The following is a 14,394-nucleotide window of genomic DNA, read 5'->3' on the forward strand; positions in this document are numbered from 1 at the left end:
TCTCATTATTTATTGTTTCTCTAAAAGCTTGTGCAGTACAAAATTCATGTGTTTTGCTCTTGTGTCACCTACTCCAACAACTTGGAATAGAAAAATCCCATCTCTGCCCAGCACTGATGCTGCTGGTCTGTGTTTCATGTTCTATTTGCACTCATAGGACAAAAACTATCAGTTTTACTGTATTGTTATGTAACAGCAGCAAATTCATATTTAGATGGAAATGCTGAAGTGTTTGATTGTCAAAGTATTTTACATTAAATGCTGCAAGCTATCTTTTCATAAACACTTTTCCAATTGTAAGAATATTTTGAAGGTTTCTTTTCTCACAAAACACAAGAGCAGCCTTAGGAGCAGAACACAATTTTTCCCCTCTTAAAATAAGAGTAAGAAACTGAAATTTTGCTGTATGACAGAGCAGCATTAATTCAGAATTAAGCTGAAAAAAACAATATAAAAAAGCTGTGATAAAAGAAAGCTAAAATATGTTTTTCCTCTATTGGCATGCCTTGGCTGCTTTACCTTCACTGGCTCCTGGGTCACCAGGGGCTGGTTATCAATAGCTCCTGGTTTTTGGGGGTTCAGCTGCAGCAGAGAATTCCCATTGGATCCAAGGAAACACTGGTTGTTATTGTCTGAAGTGTTGTGCTGCCTTGCAAAGCTCACCTCAGAGCCTGGGGTGCCAGGGTACAGAGTATCTGAGCACAGAGCAAGAGAAAAACCAGAAAGAATTCAGTTCCTGATCCTATAAACCACAAAGGAATGAGTTACACTCTTGTATCCTTCTTTTAAAAAATATTGAGTTTGCTGTACTTCATCCTGCAGTGCAACATGCAACTCCTCCACCTCCACAGGGATAAAGCTGTTATCTCTCAGAAAGGGGTTTATGATTTTATATTTTATATATTTTAGATTCATGATTACACAAACACTGCTCTGAAACAGCTTTGTGTGAGCAAATGTGGTGAGCATTTAGTTGTTATCTGGATGTTTGAATATCAAACTCCTAAAAAACTCATATACAGAACTGGAGATATATCCAATAATACCTTGTTTTATTTTCCCTTGAAAAGGCAAATGGTTTTATAGAAGCTGCTTTGGTCATGCAGAACTAAATGGAAATTTCAATAAAAATAAAAATAAAGAACCTTTGTCTCTTTGTTTCCCCCAAGCCATATACCCCCTCCAAAAAAATCTCAGTAATTTACCTAATTTCAATTGAAGTTATGATTTTAAAATATCAGATGCAACCTCACAAGAAAAAAAAATATCTCCATTTCTCACAAGAACTCATTGAAAATCAGGACTAAAATCTCTTCTTTCACTAAGATGGCTCTAAGGATCTGCAGAAACACATTCAAATTTAAATCACATACCCTGTAAAATTACAACTGTGCTTTTCCTCATGTTTTTCTGCTGCTTCTTCCCTCTTTTTACTCTCACTGCATGGCAGAGTATAGGATCAACCAGCTTAAAACAACTTCATGTGAAAGTGGGGGGAAAATCCACTCAGAAAATAAACAACTGGACAAAAAAAACCCTTGAAAATAATTCTGGAAATTAATCCCAGCACAACAGATGAACTGCTGTTAAACCAGACTTTGTGTTTAGCCACCACAGACTAAAAAAATCCTAAAAATCCTGCAATCCAAGCTCTCTCTCTCTGGCTGGAGGGGTCCATGCAGTTTTCCCAAAAGTTGTTCTACATTAAACCTCCAAGGAAATAAGATGCTTACTGCTGCTGGTGGACTCTGAGGCTTCTGAGGCAGTGGAAATATTATCTGAAAACTTTTCTTCTGGTGCACTGAAGTCATTAAGACCTCCCATTTTGTCTTCTCCCTGTTCTGGGGTATTGGCTGCAGCAGCTACCAGGGGATTCTTACCTCCACTCAAGACAGATGAAGGCTCTATCACAACTGGGTTTGCATCCTAGAGTTGGGAAGAAATAGAAAAGTTAATTATGAGCCATGATCAAAGACATGTTAAGTCAAAACAGCCACCAAAAATTCACAGTTCTGTTTCATTTTTCACAAGATTTCCTGAATAAAAAATGCTTTTTGCATGTACCAGCAAAAAAAAAAAAAAAAAAAAAAACCAGCAGAAATAAATTCCCAAAATTGTTAAAACAATTGAATAAATCATTCTGCACAGAGTCAGAAGTCCATAGTTATTTTACCTACCTAGATACAATATACCTGGTTTTAAACAGCTGTAAATAAAATACATTTATTTACAGCTGCAAATAAATTACAGGCTGTAAATATCTGAAGACTTGAAGTTTGCACTGTTAAATGAGAACAGCAAGCACAACAACAAAAACCACATTTTTCCCCTCAAACCTGCAGCATTTTCACAGAAATTCTGGTGGTTTTTTTGCTTTTGCTTGACAAGTGCAGTGAGTAATGGCCTTGTGCCATTATGCAAAGGATTAGGGATGGAATCCTGTGCACATCTGAGCACTCACAGCAGGCTGAGGATCAAATTACCTGGCATTTCTGGCATTTAAACCCTCATTTGGCCAATTCACTGTGCACAAAGAATAATGGTCATTACAAGGTTAGTTAATGCACAGACTGCAGTTTTCTGACTACTTCCAGCTATTTGTTTTTATAAAATAAATCAAGTACTTATATGATTACTTATCAGGGTATAAAAACTCTTTTGAGGGGTTTATTTCACTTCATTAGCCTGCAAATAATATTTACCTCCAATTAAATGTTATTAGATTTATTAATTATTCTGTATTTTGTAGAACTTAGTTGTGCTTTACTTAAATATTTTAACTAAAGGATATTAAAGAGCACTCTACATCTATAAAGTTTTAGTAGGACTCCTTTGATTGGGTATTAGACTGTTTTTGTCAGTGCCTCTAAAGCAAATTATACCAATTTCCTCCTTTGTCCAGAAAATTCTGAGTGTATTTGTGGCCAAGTGAAACCCAAAGTGGGCAGCTTTATTATCAGATGGATCAGAAGACTTGAAAGAAATGCTCCTGTGAGCATGGGTTTTATTCAAAAAATATTTTGAGATGCAGGAACGATGAAAGAGATGAGAATTTAATGAAATTACAGTGCAAAGCTCCTCACATAACAATGACTCAGCAGAACAATTATTTTCCACCAAGAGACAGGAGATGCTCAATTCTGAGCATTATTGGCTCAGCAGTCATTTCCTCCACACTGCTTTTGCCATCAACACATTCAGAAAGACAAGAAATCACTTCTTCAGTATAGAATATTATTATTAATATTATTATTATTATTCTACTTACATATTTGACATATTCTTTCCACTGGTGCCACCAGGGCATAGCAATGAGAAACCAGTTGTGCCCTGGCTGGAGGCCATACCTGCTCTCTCTTTCCAGCCAGCCTCTGCATTGAGAGAATGGGAATTTTTAGCTCAAACTGGGAATTTCCAGTTATTTTGAAAATATTAAAAGGTGGATCTGGAAGCCATTTCAGCTTCTGAGCAAAGCACACACCTAATAATCTGTCCTTCCTCCTCTGGGGTGGCAGGTCGTAGTCCCAAAACTATGTGACACACCTGGAGAAAGAAAGAAATTCTTATTAACAGGCAAATAAAAGCAAAAAATCCCAACTCAGATGAGACTTTTCATCATTTAATAATGGACTAAGGTTACTTAAAATCAAATAAATCACTAATAAAAAATGTCTTTTGAGTTGTGAGATTCCCAGCTTGTTCCCCTTGTTGAGATAAAAGCACCAAGAATGCCCCAAGAGAAATATGAAGAGGAAGAGAAAAGCAGTTTTCATGATTCTCAGGTTGTGACAGATCACAGGACTGACATGGGTCAGATGCACAAATCAGGATTTCTGGGTGTGCTGGAGAGAGGGAATGAGGAACTGGGAAAGTACAAGTGGTTGGAAGAGAATGAACTAAAAATTAAAAAAACATTGAAAGGGGAAAAGCTGGGAATGAGCAATTCTGGATAGGATTGGGAGGGAAATAATCACTGGAGGAGCTGAGGGAGAATTTCAAAGCAGAGCAGCCACCCCAAAGCACAGCCAAACCCTCTCTGCAAAGTGCAGGCCACTCTCTGCAGGTCTGCTGCTATTTTTCTCTTTCTTTAAATTTAGTTTTAAACTGAACTCAAAGGCAAAGGCCCCTGTCCTGCCTGGCCTGGGTGGGGTTTCATTCCCAGTACAAACCAGTGTCAGAGGCTCCTCTGTGCCTCCTTTCCCAGTCAAGCTGGACAGGGGGTGAGGAGAGCAGGGAAGGGCTCTCAGGACCCTCCCAGCTGCTTTTGCTGCTCACCCCATGATTCACAGGCTCCTCCTTATGTCTCTTTTGAGACTATCCATTTTTATCTCAGCTGGAGAATTCTAATCACTCCTAAGATGTCTTATTTAAATTTATATTACAGGGAGAGAGACCATATCACATTCTGAATGAAACAAAGGCCATTAGCCAGGGGGAAGCAACAGATTTCCCAGCACACACAACACAGCTGGGTCTGGTGTTTCTTTTTAAATTTGTGTGGCATTGAGCTAAAATGAGATTCTTCAGATAAACCAACCCCTCTGCAAACAAACCCATTTGTTGACAAGCTTTCCACTCAGAATATTTGGCTTTTCTGAAGCACATGACACCTCAAATAAATGCTCAGATAAATCAATGGCAGACTCTGCCCTGTGCTTTACGTGATAAAGTTATAAAGAAAAAAAAAAAATAAAATCTAAAATGAAAATACAGCAGCTATGCCAGGAGGAAAAAAAAACCACATTGTAAATGAGACTCCCAATGAGCAATGTGCAACATTGGTGATGTGTAATCAGCATTAAGACAGATTTATTACATCTTCATTCATTCACTGTCAAGATTGCAGGGATATTTGTTAGTTCATCAATATTTAGTTATGAGGGGATATTTGATGCCAGACAGGCCAAAAATAAAGACAGCCCTTCTGGAGAAGGTTGCAACTTCAGCAAACTTGATGTAATTAGAGATTAAATGAATTTGAAGAACTTTCTGGTGTTATTCTTTCCAGCTGTGCTGTAGCTGGTGGCCTCAGGATACTCTCACTCAGTCACCCTGAAGCTCTTGGGAAAGCATCATCCAAAATGCAATTTATAAAGTAGTCATGGGCCAATTAGGATTATTATTGGTATTGTAATTTAAACTCCAAGTATCAACCTCAAAGGAAAACAGGTAAAGAACAAACTGCAGTGGATGAAAATATCTTTGAGGGTTATTTTCTGCACAAAGAGAGCCAGAGTGAAAATATGGCTTTCAAGGATTTAGAAAAATCCAATTCAAGCTCAATTAAAACCCAATTCAGCACCTACTTAATCCTCAGCTTCTGCAAGTGAACAGTGAGAGGATAGCCCAGCTTTCCAGGACTGCTTCATTAAGGAAGCAATGAGAGGTACCTTAGAGGCCCTTAACAGAAAATGTGAAGGGAAACTGCTTGTAAAATGTAAAGGGAAAAAATTAGATTTTTTTTCTCATTCCCTGGGTTACTTTCTCGGCAAAGATTTGCCACAAAAATAATTTCAAACCCAGCCTTTGTCTAATGGAAAATAAAATTGCTGATGCACTTGAAACTTCATTTTCTGAGCAGGTTCTCTTGAATAGATGAGGCTTTAGGCATCTGCAGGCACTGCAAGAGGCAATAATCAAAGAGAGAATCTTTCTGCCAAGGAGCCCAGAGCTGCAAAGCCACATCCCCTCCTGTGCACATAAATGCTGATGCTGCACTTCATGGCCATGCAGAAAGCTCAGCAGTTAATTACTGTAAATTACAACCTTAGATTTCCCCTAAACATACCTGAAAAAGCAGATTTAAAAATTCATTGGCAAGAGCACTCTTCACACTCCATATCTGGTAGTCCTCCAGAGTGAGGTGGCCAAGCTGGGAGGGAGGAGAAGGGGAAAGAAAAACCATCAAAACATGAACCTGGTGCTGGTAAAATGCTCACTACCTGTCCCATGCCAGGCATGACAAAACCAGGGATTCCATGAAAATTGGCATCTAGCACTATTTGATCCAGTGAAAGAAAAAAATTCCAGTTTTAGCATAACACAGGGAACGTAGAGGATGGAACAGCTCAGAGCACAGAGGGTGAGCAGAGCTCAGTGTGGAACTTCCATCACTCACACCCAGTGTCCTGCACCTGCACCCTCCTCTGAGAGCTCAGAAAAACCAGGTTGGGTCACCCAGGCCTTGTGACCTCACCCACAACACAAATCCCATGAATTCCTCAGCACCTGCCAGGTCACAGTGATGTAACACTGACCATGTCAGGGGGCTCTGATTCACTGAAGGATCAATCTGATTTTTTTTTAAATCTGGCAATAGAATTCTGAGCCAGTTTTACAGCACTGGCAGTGACTCTGCCTCTCCTTACAGACCATTTTCTCCAGAGTTAACCCAGGTCAAAGCTAACATAAGAAAAGAGGTTAAATAATTGATGTAATTACTGCACCATCAGCTCTTTCCAGCACCACACTGATGATGCCACTACAAAAATATTCTGAAGTCTTCTTTTTTAACTCTTTGTTGAATCAGAACTGCTGATTATAAACTATATTTTTTTAAGAAGCCAAACAATAAAAACCTCAAAGGATGAAGCTGAGAGAAGCCACAATTTGCACTGCTTTGGTAATTAAAGAATTACAATAAAGTATTTGCCCACCACTTTGCTGCAGTACAAGCCCTCAAGACAGCTACTCAAACACATAATTAAGCATTTCTAGACATTCTTTATAGTTTTTCATAAATTATTTATCATTTCCAGACACCCTTCCCAATTAGCGAAGCAAAGGAAGAAATAATGGAAGCAACTTCCACAATATTTTTTGTGGATATCTCCAAATTTCCAAAGAGCAAGGAGGAGAATTGCAGATGATTCCAGATTTATACCCAGCTACATTTAAAGCACAATATGAACTACCAAGGTTTTTTTGTTGTGTCATGACAGATGCCCCCATAGGAGGATAATGTGTCTTGACAGAGCATAAAATATAAGATAAACTTCTGCACTTTCCCTCAAGATCAATTTTAACAGGAAACAAAGAACGGTTTCACCAGAACAGAAGTCAAGCATCAGATTTAAAACTGGTATTAGTTATGCACAGCAGAGCCTTGCAGACAGTGCAAGCTTTCAATTAATTTCATCTGGTTATGCATTTTGGGTTTAGCTTCATGTATTAAAATGGCTTATAAAATTCAAATATGTTCTTTCTTTCACAGAACAACGTGGTAAATTTTAATGGAAAACTGACATTACTTGAAAAAGATTCTTTTATTGACACATCTCTGCTCTAAAGAAAGCACATCTTTATAAATAAACTGAAGATACTGGGGTATAAAAATGGCAAGGAAAGAACAGCAAATTCTTACCTTTGTGTTATCATGCACATGTAAAATATCTTCCACAATTTCAGACAAACCCATGTCCAACTCCTTCAACAAAAGGATTAGAAATCAGAGTTAAAGTCTCCCAGCAGGATGTGCTCAGAATAAAAATAAAACTATAGGAGATGCTGGAAACTCTCAGTAATTCAAACCAAGGGCTCCCAGACAAAAAGCTGTGCTTTTGTAGCTGTTTTTATATGAAAGAACACACATTAGAGACAAACCACTGAGCTTTGGGCATATCAGAGCACAAATTCTAAAAAAACCTTGAAATTTGGACAGGTCAGAACACACATTATAACCAAACTTTGAGATTTGGATAGGTCAGAACACACATTATAACCAAACCTTGAGATTTGGACAGGTCAGAACACACATTCCAACCAAACTTTTTGATTTGGACAGGTCAGAAAACACATTCTGACCAAACCTTGAGATTTGGACAGGTCAGAAAACACATTCTGACTAAACCTTGAGATTTGGACAGGTCAGAACACACATTATAACCAAACCTTGAGATGTGGACAGGTCAGAACACACATTATAACCAAACCTTGAGATGTGGACAGGTCAGAACACACATTATAACCAAACCTTGAGATGTGGACAGGTCAGAACACACATTCTGACTAAACCTTGAGATTTGGACAGGTCAGAACACACATTCTCACCAAACCTTGAGATGTGGACAGGTCAGAACACACATTCTGACTAAACCTTGAGATTTGGACAGGTCAGAACACACATTCTCACCAAACCTTGTGCTTGGGCCAGGTGACATCTCTGCAGGGCAAGGCACAGCCACCTGTCCCCCACCCAGCTGAGGGCTCAGGAGAACCTGCACCTCACTGACCCCCACCCAAACAAGATGTACACTCCTCCTTTGGAAGGCTGGCTCAGGAAACAGAAGGAAACAACCCCAGACAGCACTCACAGGTATTTTGTCTGTCCTGTTGTCTTTCCAGACCTCTAAAAGTGCCACCACCATGTCCTTGAGCTCGGTGCGAGACAAGACCCCATCCCGGTCCACATCAAACACCTTGAAGCAAACTGAGGAAAAAGGAAATGACTTTACTGTTAGAACCATTCCACAAGTCTTTTTTTTTTTCTTTATTCCTTGCAGCCCCTAAGCCTGCAGAGCCCTGAGCAGCTGATTTAGTGCTGACAGCTCTGCCAGGGGGGGATGCACGTGTGGAGGTGAGGAAATGGAGCAGCTGTGTTTCATCAATTCCAATCCAGATTCCTGCAGTCCCTCTGCTGGGCTTGCTGATGGGACCTAGCAGGGAACATATGTGCATCCAGAAATTTCCAGGGAATTACAGCTTGGAAGTTACAACAATGTGGGTTTTGGAGAAGTAGGGAAGAAAAAGTGTTTCAAAACACAGGAACCTTGCAGGGAGCCAGCTGGGAACTGGGCAGTGAAAAGCCACAACATGCTCTTTACCACAAGACAATCAAATAGGACATTTGTTTTCTATTATAGATAATGAGTAGCTAAGTGTTTGCACTTTCTATATTGAGATACACAACTCTGCCTCAAAATGCAGAACACTGCAAAAATAACTTCTGAAATGTAGTTTTTCCCCAGTTAGATAATTTACATGAAATGACTGATAAGTTGTAAAATACATGGAATTAGGTCTAATCATCCTTTATAAAAGGGAAACCTTGATATTTAAAATTCCTCTACTTTTTAAAAGACACATTTCACAGATTTGTTCAGTGGTAAAAGAATCTCAAAGGGGGAAAACAACTAAACCTCAAACTGAAAAACTCCCAAATTAACAGTTAAATTTTGCATACTTACACTTCTGTCTCTCTGCCAAGGGTCCCCTGCAACATGCTGAGAGCCCGCAGGAAATTTCTTTAAAATCTATGTGATTGTCTCTGTTTTCATCAAAAGCATTAAACAAACCTGCAAACCACAAAAGCATCTCCTGTTACAGCACCTGAGAGAGCCACCAGCACCTCCACAAGGGGTTAATGGGGAACATGGGCAAGGAGAAGTACAAACACTTCTCATTTATTCTCATTAAGTGTCATAAAGGTAATTAAGCACTACTAAGACCATTTAAAGGTGAATGAGATCTTGCAGGGATGGCTGATGCAGACAGGGGTGGGGAGGAAATCAGGAATTCTGAACAGCTGCCTGCTCCTCACACCCTCCTTGGCATGACTGATTTAGAGAGGGGCTGAACCAGTATGGCCAGAACTTCCAACAGAAATTCCAGTGGAAATCCCTGAATTTCACTGCAAACTCAGCCCTGAGTTAAGAGCTGTAGTTACCAGCCCTCTAAATATTTAAGAGTTCAAATCATTCAGCATTATTTATCCCAGAACTATTTTTTTAGCAATAAAGAATGACTAGAAACCATTCAAGCTTTCCCCCAGCTGTGTAAGTTTAAATCATTGAGCAGATAAAACACACTCAGAAACAAAAGGATGTGGGGACACATCTCAGCAGAACTGGACATAAATTCTGATTTTTTTTATCCTAGCAGTTAATTTCCCATTTGTTACTTACTGCAGCCACTTATCAGTAAAGCCAACTTTTTGGAGATAAAAAAATTGTCACTCCAGGAGTGCAGACCAGAACTGGAGTGCAAGTGGAATGTCCCTGGGTGTCCTCACGTCATGCAGCAAATGGCAATTGAACAACTGCAACCTCCAGTTATTACCAGAGTGGCTTCAACTGGACAGACCAGTTTGGCTGACAGTAGAAATAACAACCTACAAATCTCCTGAGTGAGTCTCCTGAATAAAATCTTCCTTAATTTACACTGTTAGGGAGGAGTGTTTTATTGGCTGCATGCTACAACAGCTGACCTGCACACTGAGCTGTCATTGAAGAGATAAAACTCCCAATGGTCAGTTTAAAAATGCTCCATTTTCTCTCATTGAGAGCCAGCAGCTTATTTTCTCTTTACAGAATCTTAAGAAAAAAAAATTAAGCAACTACAAGGCAGCTTCTAATAAAATCTAAGAATGCAACACCTCCTTCAGCATTCCAGGTTTCCCAACAAACAGAGATTTCTTGGGGCTCTTTTCCCATTTTTCAGAACTCAGTGAAGTTACTTTGCCCTTCAAGCTTAAAGGACATTTCAGAACAGACACTTTTGAAGCCATCAGGAGCAGCAGAGGCTCCTCCTGCTCTCATTCCATACCTTCACTCAGGGACTGATGGATTGGGGGGGACACTAAGGGGGCAAAAGTTTCCAAATCAAAGCGTCCAGTTCTCGATTGAGCTTTTAGCAGCCAGTATCTCTTCTCCAGGTCGATGATGTCAGATTCTTCCACTGCATGAGCAACAAAAAGAAACCAAAATCACTTTCTTTGTCCACAGTATTCTATTCACCATCGAGGAGTTCATCATCAATAACACCACAAGTGTGTAGAAACACAGAAATTAACTTTTCCCGCTGATTGAGCCTCTTCATTTTTCACCTGTTTCTTTTTGGTGATTTGAACAGGCAGATTATATGTGCAGTGTCTTATTTTCCCAAGTATTCAGTATTTATATCCTCAAAAAAGATGTGAAGTAGCATTTAAAATAAAGCAATAGAAGTCTTTTATGAAAATTATGTAGTATTGGGCTGCCCTTAACAAACTCCTATTTGAAATTTTTCATTTTTCGATACAGTAACAATGCTAAATTAATAAGGCTAAATTTTAATGTGGCATTTAAACATTATATGTCAGCATCTTTTTTTTTTCCCCCAAATATAAAATAGTTTGTTTCATGTTATTATTTATACTACAGAATTATTTACAATCCAAGTAAAATCCCAGTGGGGAGTGGTTACACAAATCTACAATGCAGAGGAACTTTAAAGGTAATTTACAAGAGGGAAAAAACCCCAAACCCAAGAAATAAAACAAGCAAGGATGGATAAAAATAGCCAGAAGAAGAACTTATGTGTTCCTTAAAAAAATTCTATACAAATGTTCTCTTTATGCCTTTACCCTTGAAATTAAATATATACACATATAAAAAACAAGATTAAATTTCTGCCCAACAATACTCCTAACCTTTTTACATATGCAAGTGTGTCACAACAGTGCTTTAGGTCAGTGCCAATTAATTGGCTCTCAAATAGATCTGTAATGACAAAGCTGTCTATATTAAGAAGCACTACGTGTGATCTCATTCCCAGATGGTTCTGAGCCTTTAAATCCATGCCAGTTTTCTAATAGGTTTAACTTGAGCTATTTGGCCTGGTTTAGTCCACAGAAACAATAATAATCCTGTAAGGCTTAAGAACAGAAGGGTTCTGCCTAAAAAGTTGTGTCAAATTGAGATTTTATTGATTTCTTTGCCTGTTTTCCTGTCATTAGTGGCAGTAATTTCAGTAATTTACTTTAAGGAGTAACTCAGGTGACCTGCAGTGAGTGTGAAGCAGTTGTAGGTACCCAGCAGGAGCATCAAGTGATGCACCAAAACTTACACAACTCCTTACCCTCAGCAGAAACAGTGGGAAAATCTGAATAAGGTGTCTGGAGCTGAAAGAGTGGAAAAGGTTTGTGTTTTCTGTGTTTTTAGAAGTGACATCAGTGACAAATGTCCCTTTGCTGAGTGGCTTCAGAGCAGCCACAGAGGTGACACCCCCAGCCCTGCCTCCCCAGGCATCACTCCCAGCCCCTGTGCAGCCACACAGGGACAGAAGAGCTGATCCACAACAAAAACTCATTTCCTTTCTCCTCTCCCCTCCTTCCCAGTTGGATCAATCCCCTGATCTGTTTTCCCACCCCCTGGCTCTTGGCTGGGCTGTAATCACCAAGTTTTTTGGGTTGGAAGGGACCTTTAAAGGTCACCCCACCCTCCCCCATGGACACCTTCCACTGGATCAGGTTGCTCCATCCAACCTGGCCTGGAATGTTTCCAGGGATGAGGAATCCATCACCTCTCATCACAAAAACTTTCTCCCTCACATCTGCTCTCACCTTAACCCCTTACCCCATATCCCATCACCACAGGCCCTACTCAAAGTCTGTCCCCAACACATGAGGAAACAGCAATCCAAATTTATAAAGGAATATTATTGCACTAGAAATCAAGGAAGTGGAACAGAGGAGTTATTTTTTGAAAGATCAGCACACAGAAATATCACAGATGTGAGGAGAGTCCCAGGGCTCTTCCCCTTCCCAAACAATGGGAGAGGGGAGGTTGTGTTGCCATTTACAGGAATTCCATTTCCACCTTACTGCTCTCATTAGCAAACACAAAAGAATTATTTATGTTCTCTTGTGCATGACCATGTAAATCACTTTGCTTCCTTTTAATCCACCTCTGTAAGTAGGAAGAATAACAAATGTGTGAGCTGCACTTCATTCTTCAAGTGATGCAACACTGAGAATATTCAAAAGCCAGCAGGAAGCTCAAATTGTCCTCACTGAAGAGTAAATCTGCAGAAACCTTCCTCTGGCAGGTGCAATATTTATCTTTAGCAATTAAGAACATTATATTTTGCCAGAGAACCACTCTCAAATACCTATAATGAAGTCAGTTGTATTCTGATTTTATTTGATTGTACTTCACAGGTGTTTCTACAGCAGTAACTCCATTTTTTTATTATTTTATCTCAGAAAAGCAAGGTTATCTTGTCTGTGTTTCTGCTCACTGACACAATGGTCACTCAAAGATAGAGAATTTTCAAATAATCACCTTTAAAAGAACAGCTGAGAAGTGTTAGCACAAGTGTCACATTTTTATTCCAGCCCCAGTGTGCTGACTTTCTGCACAAGAGCCAAACACTTTAGAAAGTAAAACCAAGTAGTAAATAACATTCTTAGCACTGATTAGCCTCACACAAATCAGGTTAACCACGAGTAAAAAATGTGACAAAGAATATTTCTCATTCACAGTTATAACAAACTGTACCCAGTGCACCAGTTGCAGTGGATAAAAGGGAGCAGGATTTATTGGATTGCAGCACACAGGAACTTTAACTGCAGCTGAGCAGCAGCTGTTGCATAATTTGATTTCTTCAGAGTGATTTTTTTTTGCACATAATCTTGTAAATCAGTCTCAGGATATGCAGTGCACCAGCTATTCCTCCATGAGTGCAAACTAAAAAGAAATCTCTGGCAATTTATGATGATACACATAATCATATTTGTTACTGAAGTTAAATGAAGCATGGGAAAGGCACACAACACTTAATACCCAAACACAGCAATGTGCATGACAAAACACCATATTCCACAGAGGTTTTGGACAGATAAAAAAGATTTTATCTTTTCAAAATAGAAACTTTTTTCCTTAATGTCTGTTTAAATCATATCAAAGCATAAACTGGGCTTTCATTCAAATTACTTAGATGTATTTTATATACAAAATATAGGCCAAAACCTCAGGACACACAGGCTTTCTAGGACAAGTAATTATTCATTTTGGTAATTAAATACATGTTATGATTATTTGAGGTCACATGGATCTGATGCACCTGAGAAATTTAAGCAGTTTACTGCCACATGCTGATTTATGTCTCCCTCATCACTTGCCCATTAGAAATACAAAAAACTTTCAGATCTCTGAAATTATGAATAATTTTTTTTGGTTCAATTCTCTAAGAATTAGATCAATATAATCAGAGGCATAAGTACAACTGAAGCACAGTCTTCTTCTTGTAAAGGAAAAACAAATTAACATTTTCAGTCAAAATATCATCTAAAACTGTAAAACTACTAAAAATTAATTGAAAACAGTGATTAACAGGCAGGTACATGGCATTGATAAACCCTAAACCCCCACATTACATTTTAATGCCACTCTCACAAAACACCCCTCTAAACCATTCCACAGATATCAAGCCATGAATAACCTGCCTTAGAAAACAAATTTACAAGCATGATTTCATTTCAGCCACTTCTTATTACAACTCTTTATAGGACCAGAATTCACCAAGTATTCCACTATGACAGAAATTGAATATTTACCCACCTATGGGTACAATCCTGTCTGGCTCACAGCAGCAGAAACATACCATATTCCCAACATTTTAGCAGCACTTGGATGC

At 39.0% G+C, this 14,394-nt stretch overlaps 1 protein-coding gene across 5 annotated transcripts in view; it reads right to left on the reverse strand.

Moving 5' to 3' along the window:
• Positions 1 to 14,394, reverse strand: part of USP32 (ubiquitin specific peptidase 32) — a 61,876-nt gene that overhangs the window by 17,661 nt on the left and 29,821 nt on the right. For 2 of the 5 annotated variants that reach the window (XM_079325173.1, XM_079325172.1), the window contains exons 6-14: positions 10,543 to 10,674; positions 9,186 to 9,293; positions 8,313 to 8,428; positions 7,364 to 7,426; positions 5,789 to 5,872; positions 3,482 to 3,543; positions 3,269 to 3,371; positions 1,734 to 1,926; positions 520 to 695 (exon numbers count right to left, since the gene is read on the reverse strand). In XM_079325173.1, coding sequence (XP_079181299.1) covers positions 520 to 695; positions 1,734 to 1,926; positions 3,269 to 3,371; positions 3,482 to 3,543; positions 5,789 to 5,872; positions 7,364 to 7,426; positions 8,313 to 8,428; positions 9,186 to 9,293; positions 10,543 to 10,674 — 1,037 coding nt within the window. The remainder of the gene's footprint in view (positions 1 to 519; positions 696 to 1,733; positions 1,927 to 3,268; positions 3,372 to 3,481; positions 3,544 to 5,788; positions 5,873 to 7,363; positions 7,427 to 8,312; positions 8,429 to 9,185; positions 9,294 to 10,542; positions 10,675 to 14,394) is intronic. The other 3 variants (XM_079325176.1, XM_079325175.1, XM_079325174.1) reach the window with 2 other exon arrangements.

Source organism: Erithacus rubecula (assembly GCF_903797595.1).
Source record: "Erithacus rubecula genome assembly, chromosome: 22".
Classification (NCBI taxonomy): Eukaryota; Metazoa; Chordata; class Aves; order Passeriformes; family Muscicapidae; genus Erithacus; species Erithacus rubecula.